We start from the raw sequence: 16,743 nt of genomic DNA, 5'->3' as shown, positions 1-16,743 counted from the left end.
TGAAAATCAGGAGAAGCCCCAACATGGTTTGTGACTCCGCCCATAGACATCCAGTGTTATTTGGAAGCCCCGCCCTTTCCCCATGAGTGTGTGTATGAGTATGTGTGTGTATATGTGTGTGTATATGTGTGTGTGAGTATGCTTGTATGTGTGTGTGTATGAGTATGTGTGTGTATATGTGTGTGAGTGTGTGTGTATGTGTGTATCTGTGTGTGTGTGTGTGAGTGTGCGTGTATGTGTGTGTGAATGTGTGTGTGTGTGTGAGTTGTGTGTGTGTGTGTGTGTGTGTGTGTGTGTGTGTGTGAATATAAAAATCTCCCACATAAAGTGTAATAGCAGCAATTTTGTGGACTCACTCTTGTGGACAATGTCTCGCATCTTCTTCCAGACTCTGAATGTCAGGTTGCCCAAGTAATGTGGCACATGAATGAAAGCTCCAGAAGTCATCTGTGGATCCAGCTGTGAGATCTGGACTCTGGAAGAACATTCAGGAGTCAGTACTGCAGTGACTTTGACTTCACAACCATAGAGAGGAGACACTTACCTTTCCATTGTCACATTAAAGTTCTGCAAAAGACAAAAAAACACTTGATGAGCTCCTCAAATGATCAATAAGAGCAGAAATCAATGATGAGAGTTTGACTGTCACCTTTAGAAATGAGACATCGTCATTGGCTTTCATCATTTCCTCCATGTCTTTGATTGTGTGTGAAAGAGCTGAGATGTGTGTGTTCATCTCCTCAAGCTTCTTCTTCATCATCTGACTCTTCTGCTCCTCTTCCTCTCTCAGTTCAGTGATTGTAGCTTCTTCTTCATGTCGGAGAAACTCATGAAGCTTCTTAAACTGCTCTTTAATCTGACGCTCTGTGTGCTCAGCTTGAGTCTGAAATCACATCAAATTCACTTCAATCAGCTCTGCATTCACACACATCACATCATTTATCAGCAAATGTGTTTGATTGTTGATTCTGTATCCTCACCTTGATGTGTCCAACTGATTTATCAAACTCTCCTTTCATGTTTTCTGTGTGTTTGAGTTTCTCTTGTAAAGACTTCAGTGCTGTATTGAGTTCCTCCTGAAATTTAACAAAGTGAAAATCTGTGAATCTGCAGCTGCTGAGAGATTACTATGATATGTTCATGTATGTAATACATATTAAAATGCTGCAGGAAAATATTGTGTACATGAATGTTCTGATTTCGATGTTTAAAGCAATTGAACCTTCTTTGTAAATGACTCAAGAGGAGTTTGTCGTACCTTGTAAGATGGAAGAACTTCACTGATGGGTCTGAATTTATGATTGACCTGTTTCTCTGAATCTCTGCACACGAAACACACCGGCTGTTTATCGTCCAGACAGAAGAGTTTGAGTTTCTCTCGGTGTAAACTGCAGATCTCCTCCTCATTTCTCTCCTTCACAAACATCTCACATAAATTCTTCAATGCCAGATTACGAGGAGGTTCTCCTTTTGAAGATCTTCTCCTGCAGACGGGACACTCCTGAGTTCTCTTGGTTTTCCAGAACTGTTGAAGACACTCTTTACACACACTGTGACTACACGACAGAACAACAGGATTCTTGTAGATTTCACAGCACACGGGACAAGAATGTTCTTCCACAGAGAGTGAATCCATTTCCTCTGTTTGTAAAAGCTCCAACGATCTGAACTTTACTTTCACTTTCTGAATGTTGCTTTCAATAATGAATAATCATCAGAATCAGCAAAGATCTGCTGTCGACTCTGAAACAAACTTCACTAGAATCCTTTTAGAAAGTCGTTCCCTTCGTTCTGCACTGATCACTCCAAGAATAAAGAACATAATCAGTACGAGAGTAAAGAGAGAATAATAAGACAGTCACTTCCTGGTAAGTGTTTCATGAGGGTGCAGTTTCTGATCATCTGTGGGTGTGTTTGTTAGCAGGTCAAAGAGCAAATTCAGGATTTCTGTTCACTGGAAACAAAACACTTACAGTAAAGCTCTCTCTAACATCTGGATCAGACACTCAAAACATACTAGCAAAAACATGTTGAAATTATAACTATATATTTATAATAAATATTGATGTCTTACAAAACCTTGTTGAAATAAAGAATTAAAGCAGGGCATTTGTGTGGCAGGTTTCTGTGTTTTCTTGAAGAAACAATTGGTGAACTTGAGTCAGCAGCAGTTATATACAGTTTATTCTAGGGTTTTATTTACATGCACCTCTCTGTAAACCAATGAACTGTGGAGTTTTGCTATTAAAGCACATTCATCGAGGATTAGAACAGAAATTATATGTATTACATGCAAACAGATTTAACAGGCAGATCAGTAGTTACCTACTTGACTCTGGCAGGATCACTCAGAAATGTCACGGTTACTGTCCCTAACGTCTTGGTTACTGTTTTAACCCCCGTTCCCTGATGGAGGGAACGAGACGTTGTGTCGACTGTAGTGACAATAGAGGTCTCTCTTGAGAGCCTCGGTTGCCTCTTAACTTGAGAAATGTCCAATGAAAAATTGGCAAACAGAATTTGCATGCCCCTCCCCCGGACATACAGGTTTAAAGGAGGGCACAATACGGCTGTTCATTCAGGATTTGCACTGAGGAGTCGAGAATAACGTTTGGCCATTACAGCAGTTGGTACAGTGTTGTGGCAAAAGGGACACGCCGTCTCGTACCCTCCATCAAGGAATGGGGGTTAACCCCTTTCTAGTAACCTAGACGTTCCCCATCTGTCACTCACTCGATGTCTATTGTAGTGACACTAGGGGTCCTTATCCAATAACACCACAACACTGTGTTACGTGAACTGCTGATGCAGGTGCAAGCAAGCTGTTGCGTGCCAAGGGAGCAGACCGAATCAGGCTGCACGTAACCTTCCCTAATGCCCCATAAGACTTCATATACATTTTAGGTTCCCGGCATCCCTGAGGGGGGAACAAGTGACGTGACAAGCATTGGAGTAAGCCGCGGCCTTTTCTCTCTCTATGTTTTCTCGCCATAGTGTGTTACATGCGGCTGGGTCCATCTAATGCTATAACACGCATCGGGGAAGGTGTTCTTTTCCAATCCTATTCTTTCAGGGGGGAAAGGACCCGGCAGAGACCACATCCTGCCCAGGCTGGGGAGGTCAACATGTGGCAAATCTTTCACAGGGCTTACAAGCCACACATTGAAGTGGCGTGGTGGTAGGTCCCGCCTGGTGAGGGAGGAGCTCTACAAACTCAGTGACCGGGGGCAGAGGGAACTGCCCAAGGGAGACGCGAGTCCGCCGACAGGGGGACCGTACCATGGAAAATACGACACAGGGGGTTACTGTGATAACAGACACCTGTGGAGAACCTATTCCAGTACAGAGTAATTAGTACCCGTAGTGGGTCTGGTCGGGACTCCTCCACCGAATTGGCGAGCCAGAGGGCTAGGGAGCGCGAGTAATCGCCTGGGAGTAAGAGCGCACGTGTTCGCCTTCTCATTCTCTACAGTTTCTTACCATACCCACGGTATGATGTAGACACTGATTCTTATAAAAACCTTCCAACAGTATACATGGAATTATTATCTATCTATATATCTCCATCTACTCTTTATCACTATTGAGAACAACGAGAACCGTTCAGTTGATATATTTAATATCACATATATTATTATTCAGTAAATTGTAGCATGTGGTTACAATCTGCTTTTGTGATTTCTCAAACCTTCATTATATAACATCCCTTGCACACTTTTGGCCTCCAGCGGGTGAGACAGGGCAGGGTAATACAGTACAGCACCGTGAGCGAGAGTATTACCCGCTAGAACAGTTTATTTTGAACAAGAGGGTGAACGGTTACTGAATTTAACACAGGAGTACAACACTGAACTGATGCGGATTGATAGAAGTGGAGAGCCCGTCTGTGAGCGTGATGGTGCGAGGAACCGGATGGCGGGAAAAACAATAATGTTCAGTGAAAAGTTAAAAGAACATTTATAATGTATTTAATTGTAACTATATCAGATATTATTAATAAAACATGAGAACTCATTGCGTGGAATTTTTTTGCCCCTATATTTTGAATTTCGGGATATTTTTGTCAATTTCTGAGGCATTTTTGCCCCGATTTTCCGTTAATTGCCGACATTATTGGCACTGTATCTTTCTAAGGTATTTAAAAGTTTGTTTTATATAAGTAGCAAGTAAACACGATATCCCCCACATATATGTCAGATTGTGTTAATGTTTGACACAGTTAAAACATTGTCAAGTGAAGTTTGATCAGTGGTTAAACGTGTTCAGACGGTTCCCTCATACCTGAAAGCTCGTTTCAATGAAATATGCTGAAAATCACAGTATTATAGTTCTTGTATAGTGACGGGGCAGTTCGTGTTGGAGAAGCGAGAGAAGACACCGGAGGCAGTTTATGAGAGCTGCTCTGACCCCCGCGGGCTTCCGTCGTGCCGCGTTCAACGCGTTTTACTTTCTTAACAGATTTAGCGCTTATAACTTGTCGATTTCTTCTCCCCAAAAATAAAGAAAAATATATATTTTTTGTACTTTGTAATGGTGGTGAGAAGTGAAGTTGAATACTATAATGAACTCAAGTAAAATGACTATAATTTATTTATACTTATTGCAATATGAGCAGCAGCTCTGTTTTCTCTCAGCAGGTCATGGTTTAGTGTTTTGACTCTCTGAGCTACAAATAAAAGCATTTCAACGTGGCACAATCTTGAGACACGTGCTGTTACTATGGTTACTTTACTGCTGCTCTTATGCAGGATCATTCAGCTGCAGGTGAAACACTGAACAGAGTCCTGCTGTCTGAGGGGGCGTGTCTTCTGCTGCCGGACGCACAACTGCAGCCAATCAGGAAAGAGAACACTTCACTTAAGTTGGTCACCATCTAGTTTTGTTATAAGTTATTATTCCTTGTACATGTCTGTTGGAAACAATGAGCATGATTAAAGGAAAATTCCGGACCGTTTACAAAATGCATATATTTGACTTACGAGGTACTTACAATGGAAGTCAATGGGGCCGACCCGTAAATGTTAAAATACTGTTTCAGAAGTATAGTCATGAGACTTAAACAATATGAGTGTTAACATGATTTTAGGGTGATCAAATCACTTACTAACCACATCTGTGGAAAGATATATACAATATTACAACTTCGCTGCCATGACGGTATAATGCCTTAAACACCACATGATGATTTAAAGAACTTTACAGCTCAAATAATACACAAGTTCAACAGTAGAATTAATGTAAGTGCTTTTATAAAATTATAAGCATCACATTTCTGCCTTTAAACCTCCAAATATTGACCCCATTGACCTCCATTGTAAGTGTCCCACTGAAACACACATTTAAAGAAAAGGAGGGACGCGTCAAAATGAATGTTTGGTATAATCAACATTATGGCACAAATGTTTACTTGCATTGATCCCAGAGTATTCCTTTAAATAAATGTGTATCATTCATTGATACATCTATGAAGATTTGGAGGGGAATCTAGTCATCTTTTATATCAGGGACCCTTTTTTATGAAAGTTCACTCAAAAATTGAAATAATGTCATCACTTATTCACCCTCATGTTGTTCCAAACCCGTATGACAGGGATTGTTAAAAAGCAGAATGTTAGCCTCAGTCACCATTCACTTTCATTGTGTGACCAAAACAAGATGCATTTTTGTATTTTTTTATTGCCAAATGAAAGTTTAAAAAAATATATATTTTTACTAACATTTTATTTACTAATTGCATTGTGTATTATCATGAAAATTAAGCACTTTTCTCCAAAAATTCTCATTGCAAAAAAAAATAAAAAAAAAATATATATATATATACACACATACTGCTGGCCAAAAGTTTGGTATAATGTACAGATTTTGCTCTTATAGAAATAATTTGGTACTTTTATTCACCAAAGTGGCGTTCAACTGATCACAATGTTAGTCAGGACATTAATAACGTGTAAAATACTATTAGAAGTTGAAAAACAAACTACTTCAAAGAGTTTTCATCAAAAAATCCTCCATGTGCAGCAATGACAGCTTTGCAGATCTTGTTATTGTAGCGGTCAGTTTGTCCAGATACTCCGGTGACCTTTCACCCCACACTTCCTGTAGCACTTGACCTTTCACCCCACACTTCCTGTAGCACTTGTCATAGATGTGACTGTCTTGTCGGGCACTTCTCACGCACCTTACAGTCTAGCTGATCCCACAAAAGCTCAATGCGGTTCAGATCCGTAACACTCTTTTCCAATTATCTGTTGTCCAATGTCTGTGTTTCTTTTTGTTTCTCTGTTTCAAAAGTGTCTTTCTTTGCAGTTCTCCCCATAAGACCTCCTGAGTCTTCTCTTTACTGTTGTGCATGAAACTGGTGTTGAGCGGGTAGAATTCAATGAAGCTGTCAGCGGAGGACATGTGAGGCGTCTATTTCTCAAACTAGAGACTCTGATGTACTTATCCTCTTGTTTAGTTGAACATCTGGTCTTCCACATCTCTTTCTGTCCTTGTTAGAGACAGTTGTGCTTTGTCTTTGAAGACTGTAGTTACACCTTTGGATGAAATCTTCAGGTTTTTGGCAATTTCAAGCATTGTATCGCCTTCATTCCTCAAAACAATGATTGACTGATGAGTTTCTAGAGAAATCTGTTTCTTTTGTGACATTTTTGACCTCATATTGACCTCAAGACATGTCAGTCTATTGCATACTGTGACAACTCAAAAACAAACACAACGTTAAACTTCATTTAATGTGCCAAATATCTTTCAGCTGTGTTTGATATAATGGAAGTGATTTTAAGTACCAAATGATAATTTCTCATGATTACTCGAGGATAAGGTGTTGGAGTGATGGTGTTTTATACATCAGTAATGTCCCGACTATTGATTATTGACATGCTGTTGTATTCATTAGTCATCACCACAGATATTCAGGCGGGAAATGTCTTGAACACCACTGCTGTTATTCCTCCTCATTCGAAATGTAAATTCACGCCATCTGACCCGTAACCAAGGACTTTGGGTTAAGGAATGATAGTCTAATATATATATATTACTTTAAAGCAGTCAGGAAAAACTAATAACAAACAATACCATGATTTATAAACATCAATGTCATTATTTTTGTCACATTCAGATTGTTAATAGTCATGAAAAATAATCATATGGGAAAATATCTCTGGGACGGTCATTTTATGAAGAATACAATTTTCCATGATGTTTTTTAAAGATTAACGTCCTCATTTGAAGGTCAACTGCACCCTCCAGTTTATATCCCTAAATCCAATTTTCTTCCAAATCTATCCTTATTCTTTAAATCTTTATCACATTGTTAACCAGCATTACATTATTGCTTTAACTTGTACACAATACCACCAGCAATGTGTATTAAAACATTAATAGTGTCGATTCATAATTGATAATTCATTATTGTGCATCAATAAAAAAAAAAGTCACTCGGAGGACAAAAATGTTCATGTCAAAAAACTGCAATAATAATATTATTTTCCACTTTCAGTGGGAGGTTTTATTAACCAACATCAGTCCTGATCATAACTACCAAATATTCATTCATATTCAGGATTTTAACCCTTTACATGCCAGTTTGTTTACATAATGCCACTGTTGTTTTTTTACACACACACACACACACATGCACACAAATGCACACACTCACACATGCTCACACACACATGCACACACACTCGCACACACACACTCGCACACAGACACACACACTCGCACACACTCACACATGCTCACACACACTCGCACACACACACACACTCACACACAGGCACACACTCGCACATGCACACGCACACACTCACACACATACTCGCACACACGCACGCACATTCACACATGCACGCACACTCACAGCAGGTCTCTATAATACAGTAAACAGAGAATAGGGGAAAAGCTTGTATTTGCTCCACAGGATAAACATGAGGAAAATGGTGCCATCTGGTGGAAAATATAAAAAATGTAATTTTGAAGGCAGAGCTCTGGAATGAAAGTATAATATCATATAATTCATGAGTTTATGCTTTAATGGCACTGGGATCAAATATTGCAGTTTTAATGGATTTCAATGGGGAAATATTTATCCTGAAGGTCCCGAGTGTGACTATTGTCTGTACACAGTGTATTATAGATGTATTAGAGGAACTGAGACTGAAATATCAAAATGCCCTCCAAAATACACACCTGTGGCCAAATTTATGCCTTTGGCATTAACACAGATAAAATGTCCCGAAGGTCACACAAGGGTTAAACATTTCATTCTGGACGTCACAGTTGCATTGTGTTTATCTTCAGACACATTCAGAGATCTCCTTTTGAAGCAGATGTTATGCAACGGCGCTCGAGTGTTCTGCTTTACGTTACGCAATCTCATAATGACGACATGTGTGTAACGGAGGAGACTGCACAGACGTGTGTATACTGTATGTGTGTGTGTGCAGTCCTCACTGTTGGTACTGCAAATGTCTCCGTATGATGTCACCAGCAAGAACCAATCACAGAGCAGGTCCATCACGACCTCACAAGGTCAATTCATTTATATCTTTATTAACTTGCATGATACAGGATACAGAGACATACCGCATTACACGAGATTGCATTACATTATTTATTTATTATAAAAAACAACACATCACTCTTTTAAAAAAGAAATATAGAAATGTACTAATATATATATATCATGTAAAGTTATATGGTTTTGTTAAGAACACCCATATAAAATCTGATATATGGCAGACAATACATGCACATATATGATATACGAGTGATTACAAAATGTCACATTTGTATATGCAACATATATCACACAATGGCTATTAAAGTCAGAACAAATATCAGAATTTAATATACTGCTATATTTATTTATGGGCATATATGTACATTTTGTGCCTCCATATTGCCTTCCATACATCAGATTTCCATTTGAGCGAGACTGAGTCCGACTGCTACACTTCCGTATGTAGTCCCACACCAAACAAACAGATTTAAAGCTCAAACTGAAAGTAAAATGTAACGGCAAACATTTGCACAACTGAGGTAAGACGAAGAACTGCATTGGATTCATCTGATGTCGCAAAAACTGGCCTTTTAAAAGCATACGAACAAACCCGGCTACATTTAGTTCTTGAAGATTTTGGACACACAGTGATTGACAGTAGAAAGTTCTAGATGTGTCTGGTTTGTAGAATACATTAAACAAAAGTTTTTATCCATGTGTGGATGGAAGGACACGCCCACTGCACAGAGTCACTATGACATCAGCATGCAACACTCCGTTAATAAACACATTTGTTTTTAAAAAAGCACAATCCTTTAAATATCAGTTTCACAAACAGAAACCAAACTTAACGTCCCTTAAAACCCAACCCATGAAAATACATTGTTGCCACCCCCAAAAGAAAAAACGTTTTGTTGGTTTTCAGTGGAATAATGAAGATGTAAGTACACTTTGTGGAGAATTTTATGCAGAAACAAACCGTGACAGCTTGAATACATTGCTTACAAACTGGAAGCCCGTTATGGCTTTTCCACCATTTAAAAATACAATCCCTAAACGCTTCGTAAATCTCACGTCCGGTTCACGATCTCTGGAATAACAGTGAAGAATGACGCTTGTGGGACTGTAATGATACTCGTGCTGATTATGCGAATGTCACTGACTCAGAATACAGTTTTATATCAAGAAATGTCCAAAAAAATATATAAAAGGAAATAATTCCCATGTTTTTGAACCATCTCACACATTGGGCGTCATTCATAAAACACACGCAGATTTCTGTGTAAATCCTTCGTAAAACCAATTAACAGAATATGTCGATTGAACTTTTAACGCAGTACATCAATTAACAGGACGATTTACATGGAATTCAACAATTTACATTTGTTTTTAGCAACACAACAATTGATGTAAGAACCGTTTCACAAACAATTCACACGAAATAGGACAAGGATGTGAATTACCGCAATGCATCAATTTACATAAGAATAATTTTATGAACGACTTACACAGAATTCGACAATGTACTTATGTTTATACTTAATGCGACAATTTGATAAGAATGGCTTTATGAACGATTCACACAGAATGTCACATTGTAAGTTTTAGCGCAATCAATTTACGAATATGAATAATTTTGTGAACGACTTACACAGAATTCGACAATTTCCAAAATGTACATGGGTTTTTATGCAATGCGACAATTGACGCAAGAATGGTTTTACGAAGAATTTCCACAGAACGTGACAATTTATAGAAGTTTCGCAAAGCAAAAATCGACATGAATATGGTTTTACCAAAAAATCACACAGAATACAAGAATTTCGGTGAGATTTTAAGCAATGCGTTAATTTGCGCACAAAACCATTAACACAGAAATTCGTTCTGAGCCCGTTTCATGAATGAGGCCCATTAATCGCACGTTTATCGCGCACACAACAGCTGCCTGATTCTACAGTACTCTCAAAGAAGAGCACTGCGAATGAATAAAAACACAATTATATTACAACACTTGGCAGCGATATCTAATCTGAGGTAAAGATGAATGACGTATTATTGCCTTGAATTAAACACTGAAACTAAAAAAAAACAATCTAGTTGATTAGTCAACTTACAATTAAAATCCCTGCACAAACGGTCCAGTTAAAACTGACAAATGTTTCGTTATTGTCTGAATAATTTTTTGCTTGTCACCATCAAGATGCATTATAACAGAGTAGAAGCACTCGGTAGAAGATATACAGTCACTATAAGGTAACTTAATCTGCACAATAGAAATATCACACTTGTACATATTATTATTCTGGAAGAACAACACCACCTTAGAAAAAGTGTAGTGGAGAGATACAAGCGTATGTTTACAGTCCTGTAAACGAAGGACTCATCTTTCGTCTCTTTGGGTCTGACAGAGGGGCAACGCCTCCATCAACCACAAAGAGCCTACTGATGTCATCGCTTGCACTCTGGAAGCTCACTAGCACTCGTTTTTATAGAAAAAACACAAAACAATTGCTTCATATAGTGGGTCATGCACTTTTTTTCTACTAACGGCAAACTACCCACGTCACGTTGAGAAAACCTCCTTTACATCTTTGTACACAAACATAGACATGTGTCAAGTGTAAACAAGGGGAGGAAACTCTTTTCAGTGCGACAAAACCTGGAACAAACTGGAAGGTCACTGTTACCTTGACCAAAAACAACTCTCATTCTGACCTCCATCTCTTAACGCTTGATTTCCGCTGTCTGCAATTCCTCCGTTCCGCCACAGAGGGCGCCAGATCTCTCTCACACTGACTGCAGCGATAAACTCGCCGCTTTCGTCGCTAGTCGAAGTGAAGGTCTGTCTGGCAGCCACACTGGGGTCGTAGGGAGGAGTGGAATGAGGTATGACCGATGTCAAAGGGTAGATTTCATGCCTTGTGAGGTGACTTTACGTTGTTTTTTGAGTTTTTTCAGGGTGGATTTCTCGCTCAACGGCATTTTCACGTCAATAGAGACCTTTGCGTCTCTTAAAACCCCTCCCACTTCCTGATTTTTATTGAACATGAAACTCTTGAAAACACTACAGAATTAAATGTGTGCTCTAGTGTCCACTCGTCCACTCATCAAATGCAACTGAATTACCCATAATCCCCAGATGCGGAAATGGTGTGAATTTTTCTGGGGAGATTGCGTTGAGTCTTGGTAGATTTTGTCCCTTACAGCGCTCCGTATTTGGCCTCGTACAGGGACATGATCTTCTTGCAGCGGCCACAGTCTTTCCGCAACTCGGCCACTTCCTGTCGCAATGCCGCGTTTTCTCGCTCCAGGAACGAGGCGCGTACGGCGATCTGATTCTCTTTCAGACGGCGAGCGTCACGCGAACGTTTTGCTGCCACGTTGTTCTTCTTCCTCCGTGACCAATACTTATCATCCTACAAGAAAACATGCTAAATAAATGAAATAATCAAGACAGCAACTGGCAAAACTAACATACAATTACAATTGTAGAATGCACCTATTTTTGTTATTAAGAATATTTAAGTTTTTATGGTTGCATGAAAGGAAGCTTTATATTATTAACTAATCCGAAAAATAAACATTTAAAGCAATTAAAAACTCCAAGTGAAACTTCTTAGTTTTAATTTTTACCCCCTTTCCTCCCAATTTGGAATGCCCAGTTCCCACTACTTAGTAGGTCCTCGTGGTGGCGTGGTTACTCGCCTCAATCCGGGTGGTGGAGGACACGTCTCAGTTGCCTCCACTTCTGAGACCGCCAATCGGCGCATCTGATCACGTGACTCATTGTGCATGACACCGCGGAGACTCACAGCATGTGGAGGCTCATGCTACTCTCCACGATCCACACACAACTCACCACACGCCCCATTGAGAGAACCACTAATCACCACCACGAGGAGGTTACCCCATGTGACTCTACCCTCCCTAGCAACTGGGCCAATTTGGTTGCTTAGGAGACCTGACTGGAGTCACTCAGCACGCCCTGGATTCAAACTCATGACTCCAGGTTCATCCCTGATCTTGAATGAGTGCTTTGGGAGGTAATCTCTCACCTTTGCATCTTCAGGAACAAACACCTTCTTGGCTTTTTTGATCATTGGCTGTGGTTTCAGCTCGTCTTCTGAGAAGCGATGTTTTCGGGGGTTGAAGAGTTCTCCTCCGGGAACGCTGGACAGAACCAGGTCTGTGGGGTCGGGCTGGAAGGTCATGTTCACCTCGATCTCTTCCGGGTCGGTTGGGGTGGGCGTCACTCGATCTGCATCAGCTTTGGTTTCTGAAAGGTACACAAAAGTGTATTTCTGTCAGGAATAACAGCAATGCTCAGTGAAATAACGTAACATTCTACTTTGTAATAGTTCTTAATGTGTGTGTCCCAATACATTAGCGTGAGTGTGTGTGTACTCACTCGTCGTCTCAGTTTCTGCAGTCTCCGTCAACTCCAGTTCTGCTGCATCAGTGAGCGTCTCCTCCTCGTCCTCTTCTTCCTCCTCAGGCATCTCTGGGACAGCCGCTGGTTCCTCTGAAGCGGTGGAGGACTCGTCTGCCTCGCCCCCACGCCGCTCCATCTCCAGACCTTTACTCAACTCCTCCTCCAGAGTCACGGGAATGCCGTTCTCCAACAGGAACTCGTCCAGGTCCATATACTCCAGGTGGAAGGTCTTACCATCGTACGGGATGGTCTTGTCCCAGATGGTGGGGGTGAGCGAGGCTGAGACGCCCCCCGAAACACCACTGTCGCCCCCACCTGCCGCCCCATCATTACCCGCACTCTGTTTCTCCTTCTCAATATCTGTTTCATTGAGAGACGAACTATAATTTAGTCAAACATCAAAGAACAATATGCAAACATTTTTAGGAAATGTACCATTTTATTTATGCAAACAGTTAAAATACACACTTTGCTTTGGACAGACCTGCGATCAAGCACAGCTCTAGACTAGGGGTGGGAATTATTCAGTAAATAAAAGTGAAACATCTCGTGAGTTTTACTTAAGTGCCATTTCTGACTAGTTGTTCAGAAAATGGACATCTTTAACTCCATGAGCAAGAGGTTCAGACGTTCTGTTGTCATAAATGGAGCTTGAATTAATAAACATGAATATATTAGAGGTAGAGATATATCGGTTTTACCGATTAATCGGTGCCATTAATTACTTTTTTGGAAAACAATCGTTTATCGGCAAAACTCTCTGCCGATAGTTTATATATATATATATATATATATATATATATATATATATATGTACTCTATCTAGACTCATATGGACTTCTAGACTCAATGTCTGTGACTATCATTGTAAGGAAAGTGTAATAAATATTTTATTCTATAAATCGATAAAAAATATCTTTTGGCAGACTTATTGGCTATCTGCCTTTTCCACCACCTTCGTTATCGGTAAAATCCACCATCGGTCGACCTCTAGAAAATATATTACCAACAATAATGTTGTTTTTGTTTCGAGTCAGTTTGTGAATTGTTTGTAAAGGAACCGTAATCGTTACAATGGTCAGTGTTACTGATTAGAATGCGCACAGTATGCGTGACGTGAATTTCATCATCGGCACAACTTCTCTGAATGTGGAAAAACGAAGTATGCCCAATTCAAAATCGGGATCGGAACAAGAATGAATCTCAAAGACCACATTCGCATTAAACCGTTATCTTATGAAAACTGCTTTTTTAGTTTCCTAACATCGTTGTTTTCGAAGTATTACTGAGTATTTTCAAAGGTTACTGAGAGCATTTTCTGAAGTCTTTGTTTCGGTGGAGGAAAACACTGTTACAATGTGAATAATAGGCGTAAACGTATAAAAACGGAAATGCATGAACATCAACACTTATAGGTTTTCATTTTAAACCTCAGTTTTAAGTTTCCAAATGTCATAATTGTTTTTCAAATTATGCGTTAATAGAACGCGTTTTTTTAAAACGCTCCGTTTTTGTTGATTAAACGCACACAGTATGTGTGATGTCTGCGAGGACTGTCCGCGTGCGGATTTTCTCGACACGCGCCAGCGCATTCCGTTGAGTGTACTATAACCATGCGTTCACACCAGAGGCGTCAAGAGCATCAAATCGACCGGAAGTCATTAATTTTCTATGACAGCCAGCGTCTCGCGGCGAGAAGTGGCGAGAAGCGGCGCGGCGAGTCTTAGTCGGTGTGGGCGTCAGAGGAAAGTTCAAGTGCGGCCAACATTATGGTAATGAGCTGTGACGTGGTTCGGCGGCAACCTATTGGAATATAGAAGTGCTCCACTCTAGCGAAGTCTAGAGAACACAACCGTGTAAACTTTGGTTCCCACCAAACATTAGTGCCGAAGACAAAATGGAGGAGAAACTGATTATTGCCGTGGTGGGTTTTCCCGTAATATTGATCTGTCCCTGTTTGCTTACAGGGATATAAATAAAATAATAAAACGATGAGTGGACAAAGGTGTCTGAAATTGTTGGTGTGCCAGGTGAGTTGATGAAGTGGATATTATGGTTTATATAATATTATATAATAATATATTCAAATATTTCATGAGTATATACGCTACTTGTGATATGTCGGCAATAAAGATACCGGTCGACATGTCTGGATGTTTTGCGGCCCCTTTAAATATAGTTCACAAAACCAAGCATTCTCAACGAACGTTGCCGCCTATTTCAAATACGTCAGAGCGTCCACAAATTTTCGATAGCGTTGTTGGCAGGGACAATTGGTCTGAACGCACGGTATGATTAGCAGTCGTAGTGCGCATGTGCCGAACGTGTTCGTATTCGTTCACGGTCAAAAGAGTGTATTTTAACTGTAGTGAAATGAATGCACATTCGACAATGTATTCGTTTATGACATGGCAAAGGATTGATTTTGCAACGTTGACACCTCTCATCCACACTGGAACTGCGTATTTTCTCCACCAAAATCCGAGACTTACGAGAACACTCTCCATACTCTGTGAAGTGTTTTCCAACTTAAGCAAATTAGTGTGGATGTGGCCTAAATTAATTGCGTTATCTACTCTAAACAGCGTAGATTTGACTGCAGTGAAAAACCTTTTGTTAATTACTATTATTTTGTGTCACGTAGCATAGATTCGTGTAGGTTAGCAATAATAACTAACTAGTTTATTACTACATATCTGTGTGTAAAATGTTTAGGAGGAATATAGTCCAGCTTAACTTCACATCAAAGGACAAAAAAGTACTTTAGTAGTGCCATTTCTTGTTTTTTTTGGGACATGTACCATGGAAATGTAGTGGTTCATTTTCATTCAATTAGCATATGGTTTTATTCAAAGTGACTTACAAATGGGGGTTTTACGGACATGGTACCATAATATTCTTTGAACTTCTTTGTACCATGTAAATATATGTAAATGTAATCATACCATCCGATTCCATTATTGTACCATAGCACCAACAACACTTATTTACTAGGGAACTTTCTGTTCTTTAGGGGACCAATGAATGCAGCAGCTGACACACACACACACACACACACACACACACACACACACACACACTCTCACACACACACACACACACACACACACACACACACACACACACACACACACACACAGATCTAGATAATGTGCATGGTGGAACATTAATTAGGTATGCATGTGCTTTTAAGCACTTTTAACACTTTAATTATTTTGATTTATTATGGTTTAATATGCATATTATTGGCATCTTACCGTCGTCTTGACCCTCCAGTATGTTTGGAGGCGGAATATTCTTGATCTTCTTTAAGACAAAACAAGATGATTTTTGCTGACCGATCGCCACAGTAACCGACTCCTGTCCGGGCATGATTAGTACGATATTACCTATCGAATATATACCAAATATACACGACAAAACGGGTTTCGGATGAAACGGTTAATTCTGTTGAACCTCCTGCCAAAACAACACCGTAGCGCTTCACTCCAGCGTATTGTGCTCAGTAATCACAAATTCATGAGAAAACACGCCTCCAGAGCGCTGATTGGCTCTCTCGCCAACGGAACATTAATATTAAACAGCAAAGCGATAGAGACTGGAGCAGATTCTCGCTCGCTGATTGGTCAACTGTTAGTTCTATTTACTCTAGTGCTAAATCAATGAGCATCGAGTCTCTTTGTTCCAAAACAAGCGAAGAATGTCCTTAAAATTTAGCATGAACACGGGAAACAAAGCCATCCACATTTATTTTACTGACTTTAAATACACTAGACAATGCAACTACTTCCACAAACAGAATGTT

The 16,743-nt window shown here is 39.9% G+C and overlaps 1 protein-coding gene and 1 pseudogene across 1 annotated transcript; both read right to left on the bottom strand.

Annotated features, from left to right (window-relative positions):
- LOC127652445 (nuclear factor 7, ovary-like) overlaps positions 1–1,874 on the bottom strand; it is a 5,312-nt pseudogene extending 3,438 nt beyond the window's left edge.
- A 5,428-nt stretch (positions 1,875–7,302) lies between these two features.
- LOC127652453 (thyrotroph embryonic factor-like) lies at positions 7,303–16,436 on the bottom strand. Its single transcript, XM_052138612.1, has 4 exons — positions 16,196–16,436; positions 12,915–13,298; positions 12,562–12,782; positions 7,303–11,922 (listed from the first exon to the last, which is right to left on the bottom strand). Exons 1-4 carry the CDS (start codon positions 16,308–16,310, stop codon positions 11,707–11,709), a joined length of 936 nt encoding a protein of 311 aa, XP_051994572.1. The 5' UTR covers positions 16,311–16,436; the 3' UTR covers positions 7,303–11,706.
- Between the last annotated feature and the right edge of the window lie 307 nt (positions 16,437–16,743).

The sequence above is a fragment of the Xyrauchen texanus genome, chromosome 12 (genome assembly GCF_025860055.1).
Source record: "Xyrauchen texanus isolate HMW12.3.18 chromosome 12, RBS_HiC_50CHRs, whole genome shotgun sequence".
Taxonomy (NCBI): Eukaryota; Metazoa; Chordata; class Actinopteri; order Cypriniformes; family Catostomidae; genus Xyrauchen; species Xyrauchen texanus.
This window is presented reverse-complemented; position numbering and strand designations above follow the sequence as displayed.